The following is a 20140-nucleotide window of genomic DNA, read 5'->3' on the forward strand; positions in this document are numbered from 1 at the left end:
CACTGAAAATTCTAACCATAAAGTCACAGTGTCACCTGCTGGCCCAAGAGTTCTCCTGCAAATTACATATCAATTATGTCCAAGAGCAACCAAGGCCACAGAGAATATGACTCTTTATACTAACTACATGCTACAAAATGCATTTCTTTGCACAACCAAGGCAGTTTAGCTGGAAGCAGCTGTAATATTTCGGTACGCTGATTTAAAACATGATGCTAACAGACTTCTGTGTATTCAAGTGCAATAGCAGGAATTAAAATGTCCTTTTTCTGCATTTTGGCAATAAATACTGCCCACATGGTTTAAGGTAGGACTGCAATTCATGATTTTTTTCATTATCAATTAATAGTTTATTTTTTTGATTCATCAATTAATTATTCATATTACAAAAAGTCTGAAAACAGAATAAAATGCTACAAGTGCAATTTCCCAGAGCCCAGAGCCAGAGTTGACTTCTTCAAGTTGCTTGGGACAAACAGTCCCAAACCAAAATAACACACAGAAATGTAGCAAATCCATTTAATTTATCTTACTCCTACTCAACTATTATTTATATGATATCTGACAAGAAAGATGTAGGTTTTGTTTCAACATTTGGGTGAAAGTGTTGATAAATGACAGTAAATGCGTCTACTCTGAAGGCAAAAAAATTAAATGTGAATAATGTCTGTAACACTGTTGTTTCCAACATGCTCATCAACAAATTCTTCATTTTTATTGTTGGCATGCGTCCAGTTGAGGAGAATTTGTGCATCTTTTCATTCTTATCTTTTATCTGCTCCAACAGCCACACGAAGACTTGAGTAAATCCACACAATTAATGAACAGCACACATCTTGTTTATTACACCAGCTCACTAAACCAATTAGGTTAATCAGTCTGGTCTGTGGTGCGCATGGATGAGGTTGTATTCTACTGAAAACCGATCAGTCTTCATCCTCATAAATTCAGAGATATCAAATTTAATGTTTCTTCCAGGGGCGGGATGGATGCTGAGTAAATAAGGTTTTGTGAAGTGAGAGGCTGATGTATGGAGGTGGACGTGAGACCTAATGCTGGCTGCTGCATGTGTCACATTTGATACTGCTATCCAGTAGACACAGTCAACTGTCTCCCAAATCAACGTCCATCCCTTAGAAGCGAGACGGGTCAATTCTTGACTCAGGTAAATTAGATGCTGAGTATGGAGGAGAGAGATGAACCAAGGAAATATGAAAATGATTCTGTGGTAGCAAAAGATTAAATTTGCCTTGCTAAAATATCCTTGATGTTAAGCTGATGCAGAATCACAGTGGAGTAAAATCTCAGGACTAATTCTTTCGATTAACGCACCTCTCAGATACCACAAAGACAAGTATGAGTGCATGGACACAGATCACTCACCTGTCAAGCCGTGCCACTTGTTGACAGCAAAGAGGCGGTTAGCGGTGACGGTGATGATGGCCGGTGACGTCAGACCCGGCTGGGTGTTGGCCGCTACGTGGGTCACAGGAGAGTTGGATGGGAACTTCAGCACCATGATGACATCCTGCTGCATCTGCTCCGTAAACATCAGCGGAGTCTGCAGGAGAAGATACTGTTCAGGCCCCCAGGACGGACAACGGGATGCAGGGAAGGGAGGCGGGAAAGAGCCGAGATAAAGAGCGGCAGACACAGAGCAAAAACAGAAAGACAAGAAAAGCAGCAGCAGCCCGTGTTAGCAAGGGAAAAAAAGGGAGAGGGAGGAAAAAGAAGGACAGAGAGAAAGTTAGGAAGCTTGAGCAGGATAGCAGTAAGCAGCAATTCAGTAGTTTAGGTAAGAAAAAGAATAACGTAAAAGGCAAGTGATCCCCTTTGAGACAGTGATGCGGAAAAGGAAAAAATCTTCAAGAGGAAGAGCATGACCAATATTTTTCAACTGACAGTTATAACTCAAAAGTGCTACAAAAGAAATGGCATACTCAAGTCCCCTTCAGAAAAGAGTAATCACCATGCAGAATGATGTATGTGCAGAGTTTCACACTGGAAGGCTGTTTTGATTTTTCAATAAGGGAAGGAGTGGATGTCATTTTTACACAGAAAGTTTTCTTGTGGAAAACATAACAGACAAATTCTTTTTTGAGCATTTGTGTCTGAAGTATTTTGTATATCTTAAAACATGCCTGGAGTATGTCTTCAACACATCACAGAAAAAATGACCAAATATATACCAATTATTAATGTTTTCTATTTGCATGACTTCGATGAACCAAGCATCCAAAAATGGCAAATGTTGTTGCTAAATTGAAGTAAACAGCAGCAAAACTACATCAAAACATCATTTTACAAACTCAGCCCTTTCTGAACGGGACTTAAAGTGAAAGCACAGATAAGTTTCACTTTTAGTCCAGATCAGAGAGGGCTGAAGGCGATGCAGTGTGTTTGGGAAGTACTGAGCATACAAATGGATACATGACATGTGGATTATACTGCACGAGTTATGTGAGGGTTTATGAACAGACATTTTGATATTGTTTTGCTGTTGTTAAACGTTGACTTCAATTTATCAACAATGCTTGCGTTTTGGATTCTTTTTTTTCACTGGAGGTAGCGGTATGCAAGAAAAACAGTTTTCTTCTCAAATTCCAGGTAACACAGCATGAATAACTTGTATATAAATGGTCACTTTGTGGTTGAAGTATTCCTTGTATTAGTGTCAGTGTTTTATCACTGTCACTTAGTGTAGTAAACTCATTTAAAAAAAAACTTGCTTTAGATATTTATACTGTATATATACAGTATATACAGCATACAGAATGTTTTTCATTCCTTGAATTCCTTGTGATTCTTCTGTGTAAGACTGCAACGCATCATTATATTTATTATAAACTCATATCATGATTATCTTTGCTATTGTACATGTCACACCAGACGATGTCCTCAAAAATGGTTTTTTGGCTGGTTTTTGTCTAACCAACAGTCCTCTTAATCTTCAGAAAATATGTCCATTATGTTATGTGGGTGAAATTTTTAATACCCTTTCAGACAGATTTTGTGGAGGTATCCAATAAATTCGCTTTCCAAAACGTGTACGTTTTGGATCATACACTGCTATCCAAAAGAATAAAAAAAACAAAAGAATATAAAACAAGAAAAACGCCAACTTCTCCGCACACGTATTAATCACTTATCAAACTGCAGTCATAACAAAAAAGTGATTTCATTGGCCTGTCAGACGGTTTCCGTTGTTAGACAGGAGCTCATATAGAGCCATTTACAAAGTGTTTGTACTAAGCAGCTCTAACGCAGAGCCATTCTCCTCCTTGCGTGTAAAGAAGAGGAACATCAGTGTTAACATCGGGAACAGACCTGAGTAAATCCGGTGTGTCTGACAGCTAACCAGACGCTCTGACAGTATCATTACCACCAGCATGGGGAGATGCCGACACTCTGACAACACACTCACATGAGGGAGGATGGCGAGAAAGTAGAGAGCGAGAAACATGTAAAAGCAATGAGAACAGGGCGTTCTGAGGGAATATGGACGGGTGGAAAGGGTTAGAAAAGTGTTTGAATAATGGCGTCTGAATATTATGTTTGAAAACGATGTGTGGTGGAGTAAAAATAAAAACATTTCATAGGAATTTGCGCATGAGTGAGGCATATTCAAAGCTGTAGCCTGGGTTTCTGTCTGTGAGTGCATGTGTGCGCTGGGTGGTGGTCTACAGCCAGCTGTCAGCGCCACAGGGACACCACACTAATAGGGACTCATGGGGCCTTGGTCCATCACAAGCAGGCACACTGACTGCACTCCTTGGCCCTTAAAAAGCCGTCACTTCACTGCTGCTGTTCATTGCTCCCCTTCACTGATCTGCTCGTGCTTCCAGCTCAGGTAGAAAATCTGGCTCAGACCCAGGTTTCCAGTGCAAAGCTGCATACCTCTTACGAAACACACATGCACACAAATGCTTGTGATCTTTCCCTTTCACACACACCTCTCTAATGATGAGAGAGGAGATGCTTTCAAACCCAAGACTATATTTTCCCACAGTTGTAGATGGATAAAGAGGTAAATGGTGGAGCAAAACAGTGAGTCAAAGAAAAGAGTTACATGAAGCAAAGCAGTGTTACATCAGGGCACAGCAGAAGTTACAGATGGTATTAAACAGGCAGCACAACGGTTGCTACTATAGCTCAGGTGGCTACTGGCACCTATTATATCATAGTATTTTCGCACAGGAGGATGACAGGTATCGTGGTTTGTGTGTGTGTTTCTAAGATTCATTGTTTTCGTGTACTGTATGTGCATGAGTCACTCACCACTTGCATGGCTGAGCTTCGGGGTGGGTGTGGCTCAATGAGCAACTGGCAGGGGGTCTGTCCAAAACTCCTAATTTGAGACTCCACAGCCTGAAGGAAAAAAATAGAGAAGAAGGAACAGCAGAAAAAAAGAAATGAGAGAAAGAGGAGTTATTGCATCATTGTACCTCAAAATTTGAAAGGCAAACACAATTTGCATAATTAAACAATACGGCCAGTCTAATTAAGAGTCAGAAGATCATATCATACACCATATTAGGGCAAAAAGGGAAAAAAAATATATCACAGTATTTGTCATTTTTAGGACCATCAATTAATTTTTTTTTAAAAGTGAGATTAATTACAGATTTTCAATATTTAATTCCGATTAATCACATTTTTTTAATCACATGTTTTCAATTTCATTATTTTGCACGACAAAACAGTTAAGTCCATGTTGACAATGTAAAGCAATTATTACCAGATTGTCTTGATAAGGAATCAAATGACGGCAAAAAATTGCAAGGGAGTAGCATTAAGTGGGCATGACTGTAAATGGGAGACCCACGAGCATGCCGTTTTTCTAAGTTTAGCCAAACTCTGGAGCGTTATTCCGCCCCCTACCTGTGACGCTAGCATGACATGGTTGGTGGTTCCAATTCTAGTTTCGTATGATACCAGCTCTACAACTCAGCCTGGTACAGCCTTTTAAAGACAGCAATGTCAGCCAGCAATTAATGCAATTTAAAAAAAAAAAAAAAGTAACAGATCAAATAACCACACGGTAACCTGTGTTTTTGGCTAACCAAAAGAATTTAAAAAACCATCAGCAAATCACTAGCGGCAAACCATCACACTGATGTAACAACACTGTAAACAGATATTCAGAGACCCTGGCAACAGTAAAATAAAACTATTGTTTGCCAGTTCCTACTGTCTCGCAGTTTTTGTAGTCATATTATACTCATTATGCTGTAAGAACACCGAGTCTCAGCAAAAAGAAAACAAAGATAAATACAAAATTCAACAATGGGAAAAATATTTCCACTTTTGTATATTTTCTCACTGTGAAACTCTGTCTCTCTCTCACACACACGCAAGCGCAAGCGCGCACACACACACACACACACACACACACACACACACACACACACACACACACACACACACACACACTAATTTATCCTCCACAACCACACACAGAATCAGAGGAGGGCTGAGACAGGCGGCCTTGTAGGCTGGTTAGGTGGTGTTAATGAAGAGGTATAGGACCATAAATGTCAGAGCAGACGCCGGCCGAGCAGCTTCTGGACATCATCACACAGCTCACTGTCAGGCCAACTAGCACGGGATGGAACACACCCACAGCAGAGTACAGATGTACAGGCCTACACCGACAATACTCTATACTATCATGCTATTATCATCTAGGACTGAAACTAATTATTTTCATTATTGAATAATCTGTTCTTTATTCTTTCATCAGATTTTTATGTCTGTAAAATGCTGACAAAGCTTTAAAAAAGAAAAGTCACAGACAAACATGCTTGTTATGGCCAATTAATGATGACATAAATAAAACAGAGAAATGCTCAAAAAGATTGAACTAGAAAATGTTTGTCTTTGAAAAAGAAATGATGAAATAACAGACACTAAAAATCCACAACGATTCTATGCGCATTTGCAAAGATATGTGTAATTAAAAAAATATAAATATATATAAGTCACAGACAAACATGCTTTTATATATAATATAAATATAAGCTGAAAAATAAGGAATTAAAAAAAACCTCAAACATAGTACATATTACAGAGAGCAAAAGAGTACAAGACGAGTGCCAATGGGAATTTGTATTACAGCACAAAGCAGAAACTGCAATGAGTAAGAATATCTATCACACGGTCTGATAGATGGTTTATAAAAGGGACAGGCAGAGAGAAAAAGGCCAACACAAAATTATGACAGCGCCGTCAGTATGTTGGTGTGCACTGTGACTGGCTGTGTGGGAGTGACAGCTTGTGTGTGTACGGCTGAGACGTTTGAGCCTGACTTGGCGAGGCCTGTGAGAATGAGCTCATGGTGGAGGCCTGCATATGGTATTTCCATGAGAAAAAGGTTGGGAAGTTAGTCAGCTCATAGCCATTGTCTGAAACTAACCAGAGACCGGAGAGAGGCGTAGAGAGGGAGCGATCTCAACTGTCTGTTACAAGTTTCATCTGCTTCTTTACAGCCAATAATCGAGCACAAAAAAATAACTCTACATACTGGATTTCTATTTGCAAATGTAGAACTAAGACAGAGGAGATCACTTTTGTCTCACTCTCTCTTCGTACAGTAATTACTCTCATTCTGATCAGCTCTAAGCACACTTTCCTCACTTGCCCAGTTTAGCACTTTCCTTCAGCCTTCCTCGGCTTTACCTTTAATAATCTTTCAGTCTTTTTGAGCAGAATAGAAGGCTTAAATCATCCTCGTCACATAAATGTACCGCTGGCTTTTGCGATACATGATAAGTACTCTTTATGAGAGGATAGAAAAAGGATAAGGGGTGCATCTCATGCCAAGGTTTTTTTTCTGCACAGAGGAATTTTTGCCACCTTCAGAAGAGGATTTAGTCAGGGCTAAATGAACATCACCAAAACCAAAATAATGAAAAATTGACAATAGTAGTGAATAAAAAATTGAGAAAGACATAGACATATATATATATATATATATATATATATATATATATATATATATATATATATATATATATATATATATATATATATATATATATATATATATATATATATATATACACATACCTGGTTAAATAAAGGACATATATATATACACACACACACACACACACACACATATATACATATACATATAAAAACAACTCATTTGGCCAATAATAACAATATCAATATATCTACTTTCATCCCCACCTTAATTTAGTGACTGTCAAGTCTCTTCTGTAGTGGAAGTAACATCATATTATTCATACTCTTATCGTGATGGCCCACCAGCACATGGAGCCATAAAATACAGTTTTTCAATGTATGTTGTATTCATTCATTATGCAAAATAAGAAAAATACTTCAACTTAGGGTCGTTGTTGTGTACTTCCTGTTCATCTTTGTCCAAAAAAAGCTGTTTTTGATATTGGCAGAAATCAGAATGTTGGCAAATAGAAGATATTTTATTTTACAGTCAATATCTGCCCATACCGATGACGTGCCAATATTATCATGCATCCCTAAAATGCATCCCCTCTGTATTTGTTTAGCAGCAATATATCTGCTGAACAAGCAGAACATAAACTTCAATACAATGTCTTTGACTCCCAGCAGTTAACTCCCTTCTCATCCTATATTTCACGCATGGCGCTGGATAAGCCAGCTAAGCTGCACTGACTGGGCCTGAACGCTCCACTGTGAAGTTAGCACTAATGAGACAGAGGAATTCCTGTGATTTGTCATAAAACGTAAGCCATTTAATTTCTGGTTATAATATTTAAAATGCTGAATTACAACCACAGCAAATGCTTTGCGTCATGTCCTGCCTCCTGCATCCTGAGCCCAAACCAGAGTATTTCTGAAAAATGTCTGGACCTGATTTTTGTGTACACTGCAACACTGACAGCCTCCCCTTTCCCAGCCTCACATCCCTCTCTTCCTACCTCACACAAACTAATTCCTTCAAATTCACTCCTCTTCCCCTCTCCGGTGTTGTGATAAAAAGTGTTATTATTACAGGGTTCCCAAACAATTTCATGGACAAAATTTCCAAACTTTTCCTTGTATTTTTTAAGGACCCATGATAAGAAGTTTTTCTTGCCCCACTTGCCTGGTGTTTTCAGACACATCAGATTAAAATTTTATTAAAACATGATTTTAACTAACAGGCATACATGAAGGCAGAGACAAAATGAGAGGAGAAAATGAAAATGCAAACTGCAGATGAAGGTAAACAAAATGTCACACATGGACGCATATTAAAGCTACATTATGTCGACAGCTACAGAAAATACATTTGCGATTATGTTATATTACTGGGAAAGTTATCCACAGATGGTTGCTAAAAATGTCATCAAACATGACAAAAGTCCATGAATTTTCAGGGCCAGGAAAAAGTTATTGGGAAATTCCATGACTTTTGCAGGTTTATTATGACCTTGGGAGCCCTGTTATTGACTCTTCTTTAAAAGTTAATTATGGTTTCATTTACTCAAGCATCATAGACAATTTTTGTTCATGAAATGGTCAGAAATTAAAGGAAAACTCATAGATTTGTCAAATAAGGTGACAGATTAATTGCCTATACTAGTGTTGTCAAGACACTTGAATACAATACCTTGAAAAAAATATCAATATTCAATACCATTTTCAATACCACTGTAAAAGTTATCATTGAGGGTGTAGGCAAGTTAAAATTTGTATTAAAACATAAATCTAACAAGGCTATAAAATGACAACAATGACTTATCTTTTCCTGATAAGTAGCAGAAAACAGCAGAGTGACTGTCATGAATAGTATTGTGAAGCTGGTATGGTACTGAAAACATATCAGATATTCAGGATCAATATGTATTAATAAATACATATTTTTGACACTAGCCATTACTGTACATAAACCAATCATGTGGCTGGGCCAACCAAAAATCCCATTCTGAGCCTGGAAAAATCCATGCATTCGTGCTGAGAATGCATTGGTAAAAAAAAAAAAAAAACAAAGCAGAATTTCTAAATATGATGTCCATGTTTCACAGCGTCATATGTTGCAAAAACAAAAGAGAAGCATCAGTGAAGTCAGCTGTGTGGTTTGGTACTGGCTCAATGGATCGGAAACTTTAAGAGGATAGTTGTTAGCAGGAGTGTCTGTGGTTCTGTGTTCAAGCCAAAACTGTATTAACTGTGTGTTGACCTAAACACATGCATGTGTGCAGCTCTACTGACAGAGATGCTTCTATGATCCAGTATTGTGGTTCTACTAAGACTGGTGTGGTAGACGAATTAAACTGTTTTTAAATTAAAGCCATCTATTTATTCAGTGATGTCAATAATCACCTTTGCACATGACCTCATTACTGATGATGACCGAGGATCTCAACATTTTCCATCTCATCCTCACTTTGTCTGATGGTGAGAGGACATCAGTGCATCATTCAAGGTCAAAGTGCCTCCCCTCTCCTCTGCCTATGGAGCGGAGCATTTTGCTAAAGCTAATGTGAAGAAGAGACTCCTCAAAGCCACTCAACCTATCTTCATTAAGTTCAGCTCTGACATTTATGAGGTTGTGGAACGTTGGAAAGTGGCCAAGTCTAGGTCAGCATGTCCTATCCCTATATGCCAATGCAATGCTCAGGTGATTATATGACGGCCCATCCACAAGGCCAATCTCTTTTGGGGGCGCTGGCCCATGTCTGATGAAGGTTTTCTATATTCTATACATTTAAATGGCTGCGACGCCCTCGGCTCAGATGTCCCAACCTGCCCTTTGATTTACTCGGCCACTTGACAAGATGGATCTCCATGTAAAACACGCTGCTTTTATGCAAATGGACCTGACAACAGTCACTGCATGGATAGAATAAAAACGACAATGGCCTTGTGTAGCTGACAAGCAGCATGGCAGGATGCTCTCTATCTTTGGCTTTAGATGTCTGTACTAAAATGTGAAAAAAAATGGATATAGTGAACGACATATTGTCCAAAAAAAATAAACCAGTGGGCCTTCTGTGTTTGGTGAGTGACTTTGGCTGAGTGTCAAAGCAGGTTCACTCGCGTGGGTATATTTCCCGTCTTCTGCCGAATTACGCAAACGCTGTACAATTCAGACGGAGCTCTGTGTTTTGTCGCTGGTGTGAGAGGCTGTGGGATTTTCCATAATCACATGTGAAAGAGGGGAAGCCCTGTACAACGATGAGAAGGCAACACAGGGAGTGTTTCTCTTTATACACTGAGAGGCAACACAGATGTGCATGCATGCCATGCACACCGGCGCACACGCGTACACATGAATGCATCTGCAGACACACACCAGTTCTCTGAGAGAGAGAGGGGGTAAGTTTTGACTTGCGGCGGAGGCAGGGCAGGAAGTAATCATGGTTTTGAAAAACACAGCAGTGGTCTCCACAACATTCCCTAATCTGTGCTGAGATATTCCAAACTCTCTCCCAGAACAGAAATGTACACATAAACACACAACCGTGTGCATTTATGCTGATGAGCACACATAAATATACAAAGGTATGCACATGCCAATGGATGCATGTATACATACACATGTGTATGTACAAACATATCAAGGTATGATCTATACAAAGTGTGTGTGTGAGGTTGGGTTGAGGTGGGTGGGAGTTAGTGGCTGCCAAACAGCGTGGCAGGAATACTTACAACTCTGCCCCAATTTTCTACCTTTTTCGACCCAAACATACACTCGTCTGTGACCCATCCCCCTGACAATGAACAGCCCCAGGGCCCGTCTTAATGCTGCCTAGCCGGACCCAGACCACAGCTCAGGCTGAAACAGTTGTCACTCAGTAATGGCAGACTCAGGGGACATTTTCAGACCCAAAGCCCTCAGTCTCAGAGCTCCTGTAGCCCTCAGCCACCCCCAGCGCCCGACCGTGACGAGGCCCAGGCCTGGAACTCTGTTTCCACCTTCTGCACAGACAGGGCAGGCTTCCTTCCGTACAAACACAGTTGAAGGAGAGCCTTGGCTGAGCTCACAGGGATAACACTGCTTCGGTTTATTTAACTAATTAAAGCGCTCAGACTGAGGGTGTTTTTGAAAGGTGAAAACAAGCAGATTGGACTCACAGCATCAGAGGAGGAGTAGGAGGAGAAAACAAAAAAACAGTCTTTTTTTCATCTCTAGGGAGACGAACAAACTTTGCTTTGGTCCCAGTGGCTATAGCTTGTTCTGTGCCTTTAGCATTGGTGAGTTTGTTTTGCTGTATTTCTATACCACTCTTCAAAATCAATATTCAGATGTAAAAAAAAAAAGATTATTTGGAAAATCAATGCAAATAAACAAGCCCCTAGACCGTACATTTTTCATAAAAGTCAATGCCTCCACAAAATAAGCTACAGTTTAATCTGAAAGAAAAAAATAAATTTTTTTTCTTTTATATTTGAAGCAGACTTCCCACAAAATCGAACCCACTGCACATAATATAAACACCTCAAACACTAACAGGGGCAACACTCTTCTTTGCACTGGTGTAGTATATTAACTGTTAATGCTAATGTCAAAAAACTCTTTTTTTTGTCATTATTGACAGCAAAATGGCATACATAAAACCAGAAATACGGTGAAATTCTGACCATAAAGAATCCAAAAATCTGCTTTCCTGCAGTCATCTGCTGGAAAGCAGAAGATGCTCTTTTAACACCACTCAAATCACATGCACCTGCCTCTGACAGTGTCCTGTTTGTGTGTGAATTTATCAATCTCCTTGTCACTGAAACAGCTTGGCAGAAACAGTGGCGTCCTGGTGATCCAATTTTGTGACTATGTGTTAGCCAGAAGAATGGTAATGGCTTAGTGTGGAAATGGCCGGTGCACCCTGGTAATGAATCTGCATGTATGTGTGTGTGTGTGTGTGTGTGTGTGTGTGTGTGTGTGTGTGTGTGTGTGTGTGTGTGTGTGTGTGTGTGTGTGTGTATGTGTGTGTGTAGCTAAAGGCCAAAGCACATCTGGATGGGAATTAGGGTGAATGAGGTGATAAATCAATGATCTGCCCCTCGTGTCCGTGATGCTCCAGTCACTGAGCATGAAGGGCAGCAGAACAGTGGAGGCGAGAGGCTGCGTGGCCGCTTCATATACTCTGAACTCATCTCCGCTTAGACCTCAGTGCTAAAAGGACCTTTGCTTAAAGGATAAATCTGGTTTATTACAACTAGGGTCTTATTTTTTTATTGTCTTGTCCGTTATTACTATTGGTGGGGTAAGAAACCCAAGCAGTCAGACAGGTTTTAAACAAATCCGAGGTTAGCCACTTCACTTTTTAAAATAAAGTGGTTAAGAAGGCAACATCACTGTGTTTCCAGATCTCAGTAATTACTTTTGTAAGTGAACTGTTTTATAAGCCAATTGAAATGATGGTCAAAACTAAGAAAATAAGAAACATGTTAAAATAAACTTATCCTTCAGGAGAAACCCTGTGACTAACACTCTGACGGAAATAAAAATAGAAAGTGTGCCACTTTTGGCAATACAACTTAGACGTCAAAAAAGCTGATGGGAGCAGGGTCAATTGGCCTGCTGCTGGCTTGCTGCCTTTTGCAGCAGATTGGTGAAGTTGTCAGGCTGGTGTTTGGCTGTGGGCGAGCTAGCTGTGTTTTTCTTTTCAGCGCTGTGTTTTGTGTGGTTGCTTTCGGGCAGGCCAGCATAGCTTGTGTGTGCAACGGTTCAAAGTGAAGGGGGGGATGAATAATGAATGAAAGCCAAGGAGGAGGCTTTAAGGCGTTAAAGTGGAACACTTGGTGGAGTGCTTTCAGAGGTATCACATGGGGGAGAAAAGCTTTGCTCAGCAATACCCGCCGGTAGATTGTTAGCTTTGCTCTCCCATGCCATTCTACAACCAATTTAACATGGCTAATGGCATCAAAAATATCCCTGAAATACAGATGCACTGAATGGACAGATGCTTTTATAATTTAGTCAGATTAAGCATCCATTTGAGAGTGCTAACGCTCAAGTGTACTTACTGTAATATGATGTTTTTCCCCTTACTCAGCATGATCTGTCAGGGGAGTTAAATCAGCCGTGTGGTACATACAGTAAATGTGTATTAAAGTGTGTGCGCGCATCAGAGGCGGGGGACTGGAGGCTCATGACTTGAGTTAGACTTGAGTCGCAAATTTGAGGACTTGAGACTTGTTTGGTCTACTCTGATTAAAGACTCAACTTGACTTTGACTTGGTGTTTATGACTTAAGGTGGCTGTGGCTCAGGAGGTAGAGCAGGTCACCCACTAACCGGAAGATAGGAGGTTTGATCCCTGACTCCTCCAGTACGCATGTCGAAGTATCGAGCAGTATTTAGCAAGATACTAAATCCCACAATTGCTGTTGTAGGAGTGTGTTTAAGTTGAGCAGCAGGTGCCGCATTGCATAGCAGCATAGTGGCCAAAAACGTGCATTTTTGTGACTTCGGGAAGTTAAGTTTTGTCTGCCTATATCTGATATGCGGATATATATCAACTCATTTGGCTGCTACATTTTAATAGCAACTAAGGTTTTATTTTGAGACTGATGAATATATTGCCTTTTAAGACTTTTTAAGGATCTGCGGGAACACTGATAAATAATACTATTTAAATTCAAGGATTATGCTGTCAGGAATAAAAAGATAAGTATATGATGACCAGAAAATAAAACTAAAATTATCATTACTACTGTCTGTTAAAGCGGTTTTCATTTGGAAACGAGGTAGATAATCAGAATTTTATATGACTTGACTTGTGACTTTCCTTGCTTCAGCTATGGCTTGCCTTGCGTCATTCTCAACACAGCAATTTGGGTTACATTTTGAGACTTGCACACGTATGATTTACTCCCAACTGTGGTGTGTATATATGCATGTACTGTATCGTGTATCTGCCTCACCTCTCTGAGCATGGGGTCGCTGATGGAGCTGAGATTGACTGCACCCTCGTAGGTCAGATAATAGAAAACATTGAGGGCTCTGGTGGCTTCTGGTCCCTGCTGTTTGTAGCCAAAGATCAGATCAATCCACTGGTGGAGCTGGCAGGACACGAACTCGCTCTCCAGAGCCTGTAAATGAAGGAGAGGACAGAAAATCACGAGTGTTGTAAATGTCAACAGATGCACAACATTTACACACCATACTCGAACCAAATGTTTCCCCCTCAAACATGATCCACATCCCATTACTGAGCAGCAGTTATCACTAATGCCCCTGAAAGATGAATTCCTCAGAGAAAGCAGAATATGCATCTAATTGTTCCTGCGACAGAATCTGCCAATGATTTCTTTAATGAGCAAAAAGCAGAGTAAATCCATATCTGATCATATGGGAACATCAAAACATTAGAGATCTCTTGTAGTTCATTAGGGAGCCGTTTCAGCCTCTGTCTTTGTTCTTTTCTCTGCTGGTTGTGGGCGGATAAGAGCACCGTGTTGCTCTTCTGCAGACGTCTCTGCGTCACCATAACGCTGAGACACAAGCCGTTTTCTCTCCTCATTAGCCGGCAAAGGAGGGAAGAAACATTTATGGTTTCCTCATAAAAACAGGCAATTGTGTTAATTTGTGTAAAGCTGTCGCCTCACAAAAGCCCTCTAAACACGACCAAATTAGAATGAGGCAGCCCTTGATTGTCATTGCTGCCTTGTGTCACATTAATTTGTGACAAAACATTAGCCTGTGCTACACTTAAATGGCAATTTATATCATTTAAATTTTTACTGCAGAGACCAACGCATCCTTCACTTAAATGTGACTTTCTGACAGCTCATTCTGCCTCTAATTCTTCCCGACTCTCTTAATTACAACTTTCAATCAGGGAGGGAAGGGAAGGTATAAAGAAGAGGAGAGCGTGTGCAGATGAGGTATGATGATGTTTTTACTGCAACTTGAACCTGAATTTTTGTTGGCGTTGCAAATTCCATAATCTGAACTGACAAGAAGCTTAACAGTATAAACGTTGTGTGGATAATACACAAAGAGGAATCACAACATTGGTTCCTTGAAATAAAAAACCTCAGCAAACAAAGACATAAGAAGGTTTTTAGGTTGAATGTGTGGAAATTACAAACATTCTTACTAGGGCTGAGTTTTACATGGCAATACAAAATGTGTATTAGCCCATGTAAAAGTAATTAAATGCATATCACATGTGGCAAAGCTACTAAAAACACTATTGATTCATGTCAATATCCATTTAAAGTCCTAACAATAATATGAATGTATGTAAATGTAGAGTATGTTAATAGAAAAATGTGATGCAAAGTCAGGGCTCAACATAACGATTGCGCAAGGCAAGTAAAATGCTATGTTGGGCTAGTAAATCTAATAACTCACTTGCCTGATGGGCAAAATCGAAAAAGAGCTGTTGGAAGTAGCCAAGAAGTGAGCCATTTGGCCCTCCTCTCATTTTTGTTGAGTGCTTCACACGCCCAGTACTGATCGAACGCTTATGAGAACATGGCGAGAGATAAAGACAAAGTTTATGAGCTGAAGCACAAGTGAGCATTTCACTTATCCTAGAATCAGAAGAAACGGGAGTTCCTGGAAACGGGAGTTTTATTTGATGGCGTTAGAGGATGTGAGCTAAACTCTGTTTTGGTCAGTTTGATGCAAGTTTGAGGGCAAGGTGTTTAAAACGGGTGTTTTTGAAAAGCATGTGAAGTGAAAGTCATTCCTATAGTGCTAAAAGACATTAAGTCTTTAGTCTTTGTTATTTTTCAACAACTAACAATAGTTGAGTACTGTGTAAATAACAGAAAAAAATTGTATAGGGGCAAGTAAAACTAAGACTTTGGGCAAGTAGATTTCTAACCCAATTGCCTGACTGGGAAATAAAAAAACAAAACACTGCTGAGCTCTGATACTTTATATGTGTTCTGTTAAAATGTGTCTTTTTTTAAAAAAAATATGCACAATGTATAAATGTGCCCTTTCATGTAATTATTTTTATTTATATTTTAGATATTTTTATACATTTGATGCATTATTGCTGTTTCTGTAATTCCACTTCTTGGTATTAACTGACTGTTGAGTTTTTAACGTGTACTTCTGTTGTTAATTGTTTTGAGATGTTGATCCATCTGGGCAGTTGGATGGTTAAGCACACCTAAAATCATAAATGTAAATGGCTGTGGTAACCATTTTTTTTAACATTTTGAAGTGATAAAGATTTGACTAGAATGAATATGTTGGTTATGTAAATTTATTTGTGGCTTACAGTCAGTGGCAGGGCATTACTCTGTAGAAATGTGTATCAAAAACCAAGTTCTGGCATTGAATGTCTGGTCAAATGCAAAATCCTTTGAACTTCTTCTTTGATAAGACAGTTCTTAATTTAAATCCGAACAGCCAGCTTTAGACCTTTTTATTCAGGCAAAGGTTGTGTGTGCCTTTATACTCTGCACCATTGCACTACTGTATTGATTGTGAATCATCTCTCTCAAAGTAAGGTATGAAAGAAAGTATTGTTTTGGTAACGATACAGACAGTCTGGTATTTTATCAGAAGCAGTATCGAAAAATTTAAAGCAAGCAAGTCTCTCACTAAAAGAGTCTGCTTCATGTCTGTTTTTGTCATAGGTGTAGAACGAATCTATGAAGACTGTAAGTTTATGGTTATTACACACGTTGGTATTTAGGCCAATGCCCCACTTAAATGCAATCGCTGCTCTGAGAGCAGTAGAGTTGACAAAATCAGCAGATGGAGAGAGATCTTTGTATCATTTCCCCTTTGTGTGACTCATTTGACATTTTCTGTTAAAGCCTGAACTATGGGGTAATGCTAAAATAAAACTAGGCTAACATTTAGTATTAAGATAAAACAGAACACCCCTAGAGTCTAAGACAGTCTAGACTCAATGTCTGTCTGTCCCTCTGGCATCAGCATATTCACAGTGTTAAGTGTGTTAAAAGGCTTGAGTCATGAGACAATCTTTCTTATTCATGTTGCATTATAAGCCAGGGACACCGTCTTTATTCAAGCTCACTTTAATAGCACGCAGTGTGGGGTTCAACTGTGTGTGTGAGTGTGAGTGTGAGTGTGAGTGTGAGTGAGAGAGAGAGAGACAGAGAGAGAGAGAGAGAGAGAGATCAGTTCATTATGCGCTAGGATTGACCTTTGACAGGATCTGCTCCCCTGTTTCTAAAACTAAAGCTGGGCCTGATGGGCATTTAATGTGCACCACAATCTACTGTCAATCAGCATGGGGAAACAAAGAGCAGCCATGTTATTGCAGCTCCCTCTCAGGAGGCCCGCCTTTATGGAAATCAGTCGCACGTACCATTTGGAGAGGGAGAGAGAGAGAATAAGTGAGAGTGTGCAGATGAGTGAGAGTATGTGTGTGTGTGTGTGTGTGTGTGCAAGCTGTATTGCCTTTGTAAGTCTATCACTGTGTATTGTTGTTTTGCTTGGTCTGTCAATGTCTGTCTGACAAAAGGCTCAGCAGTCCTCAGTGACTGAAGTCTAAGTGTAGGAATTTAACCTCCGCGGATCTCACAGATTCAAATAAGATCTGCCTCCGCCTGTGGGGACACAGTAAACTTCCTTGATCATGATTCTTCAAAGCTCTCTCAAAAAGTGCACAGTGTTACCTCACCACTCAGACAACAAGCAGGTTGTAAAGTAAGAAAAATGAGAGGCATATTTTACGGTTGTTGATTAATCGAATGTCATTTTATAATTACAGTTTTGGCTTTCAACAATTATGAAAACAAGATAACCAAGGTAAATTGATAATTGTGCTGCATTTGGATTTATTACGATGATCCAATCCAGTGCTTTCCTTGACAAAGGTGTACTCAGTGTTGCCAACTTGGCAAATTACTTGGTGACTTACTTGCTAAATTTAGTGACTTAAGACCATCAGGGGAAAAAAAGCAAGAAATACATTAATTGTATTTTATTCTAAGTTATTCCTATACATGCTGCTAAGCGTAATCACAGTCCGCGGCTCTTTTAAATTTGTCTTTCAGATGATTTACATTAATAGTTTAAGAAAATACACTGAAAAAAATGACTTTTTTAAGGTTCAGTGAATGCACAATGATTCCAAAGTCAGGAAGTAACCATGTCACATAATAGTGATCTCAATGTTGAGCAAAATAACCATGATTATGACTTTTCCATAACTGAGCAGCCCTATCATATTCTGACCCTTTGATTAGACCTGGAATTTAACATTTGCATCACAGTCTTAATTCAGTACATTCATTTAATCAACATTTTAATTTTGCTTGCATAGTATTAAAGAATGGACCTGTTTATATTCTACATTCTTCATATTGTCAACAAATCCCATCAAAACACATCAAAACCAACAACAAAGTCATCCTTCAAACTCTGTGCCATAGAGCTTAATTTTTGGCCAAAAGCAAGCAATAAATGAATAAACAAACAAACATCAATAGCTACACCACTGCACCAAGAACAAGGAACATGTTCTGTGTCACCGTACTCACTAGTCCAGACCCAGCTGAAAAAAGTTCCAAATTCTCCCAACAACTACACAATTTCCTAAACTAAATTACATATTTGTGACCCATTTTCAAGGATTAGCATCTTCAGAAGGAATGACTAAGATTTGAGATGTGTGCCCTAAAGAGTGTAGAGATGTTGGGAGACAGACTGGATTATTGTTGGTTTTTTGTCTTTTGTGCTAACAAAAACTTGAATATCACCAACCTTTTCTTTTTCATTGGGTGACAATTCCATACCATAAATGTATGTTTGCAAATACAGACAAAATTATACGAATGCAATCTCAATTATACGCCTGTGAGTGTTGATATAAAATCAACAATGACATCCAATTTTCTACATATTTAACATCCAGACGACTGCATGTGAGGAATTTTGTTCTATTCAATGGACAAGCACAAAGTAAAGTACAGAAATCGCATGTGTACTGACAATGCATTAACAATGATCCAGGTGAGCAGGTGTGGAAACGTCTGTGGTGCCGCACTGTGGAAATAGTGCGGCAGAAGGTTGGGGCAGATAGCAGATTCCTGAGGTGGGATCTGGTGCTACTTCAGAAGAACCGGGCAGCGTTATTGATGGGCCAATTAGCAGCCAGTGTGTGTGTCATCCCCATCCACAGGGGACTCTCTGATAATTAATGAATAATTTAGCATGCCTTTATGTAAATGCTGATAGGGGGTAGGAGTCACTGGAATCCCACATTTCTATTGTTAAGGATTTGACAAAGTACACCTTTGAAGCATAGGGGGGTCCCCTTTGTTGTGTGCTGTGACTCGTTTTTAACGGTAACAGTAATTTGGAGTATTCTCCTATGTGAGGAAATAATTTGCACTGATCTTTTTCTTGCATTTCAAACAGATATTTCTAATTCTTCTTTTTGAATGTAAAGCATATTTTACTTGGCTGCTGGTTTGCACGGTTATAACGATTATCATTTTCTCTTTTCTGTGTGTAGGTCTCAGATGACTTTAATTCTTTCCTTTCTGAAACATCTGTAGCTGGAGTGTGAATTTAAAGCTTAAAAAACATCACAAAAGCACTCAAAGAATGACAGTTTGACTATGTGTCGGTCAATGTTACTCTTTAGAGGGAGATATCCTCTAGACTGAGGGCTTAAAGACATGCTATTCTTATTTGCAGAAAAAGACCGGAGACACCAAGTGATTGCAATTAAGCAGCTGGTGGACATTAAACCAGGATTACTTAGGAGTCCTGAGGAGAAAAGCTGACTATGTCTGATCTCGACTCAATCGCTACTTCACACAGCCTCACCTCGAAATGCTTTTTCAGCATGAAAGTGAATTTATTTGTATTCATTTTTCTTTGTTCCTCACTTTGGACTTCATTACGTGATTTCTTTGCTCGAAGGTAAAAGTGTCTGTTCGTGCTGCAGGTCTGCAGGACTTGCATCGGGCCCATCAGTGAAGTTTCTGTACCTCGCTGTGGTTTGCGGTTAGCTTTATGGTCTGGATTGAGCTGGATTTCACTTCAGCTTTAACGAGGTGACACTGAATGCTCTCCTCCTTCCCTCATTGGCCCTAAAAAACCCTTTTAAGGACTTATGGAGAGCTGTCTGTAAGGATGTTAAAATGTCACTTAACAAATCAATCCGCTCATTTGCATGCCAACGGTGATGCGAGCGTACACGCACGTGCCCGCGCGCATGTCTTACGGATGGTGTGGGTGTGTAATCGAATGC

The 20140-nt window shown here is 39.5% G+C and overlaps 1 protein-coding gene across 5 annotated transcripts in view; it reads right to left on the minus strand.

The window, feature by feature from the left end:
* The window catches only part of lrba (LPS responsive beige-like anchor protein), a 228068-nt gene that overhangs the window by 16894 nt on the left and 191034 nt on the right, over positions 1 to 20140 (minus strand). For all 5 annotated transcript variants that reach the window (XM_042484501.1, XM_042484504.1, XM_042484503.1 and 2 more), the window contains 3 exons: positions 13863 to 14030; positions 4279 to 4368; positions 1384 to 1561 (listed from right to left, as the gene is read on the minus strand). In XM_042484501.1, the coding sequence (XP_042340435.1) occupies positions 1384 to 1561; positions 4279 to 4368; positions 13863 to 14030 (436 nt within the window). The remainder of the gene's footprint in view (positions 1 to 1383; positions 1562 to 4278; positions 4369 to 13862; positions 14031 to 20140) is intronic.

This window comes from Plectropomus leopardus, chromosome 4, assembly GCF_008729295.1.
Source record: "Plectropomus leopardus isolate mb chromosome 4, YSFRI_Pleo_2.0, whole genome shotgun sequence".
NCBI classification, from domain to species: Eukaryota; Metazoa; Chordata; class Actinopteri; order Perciformes; family Serranidae; genus Plectropomus; species Plectropomus leopardus.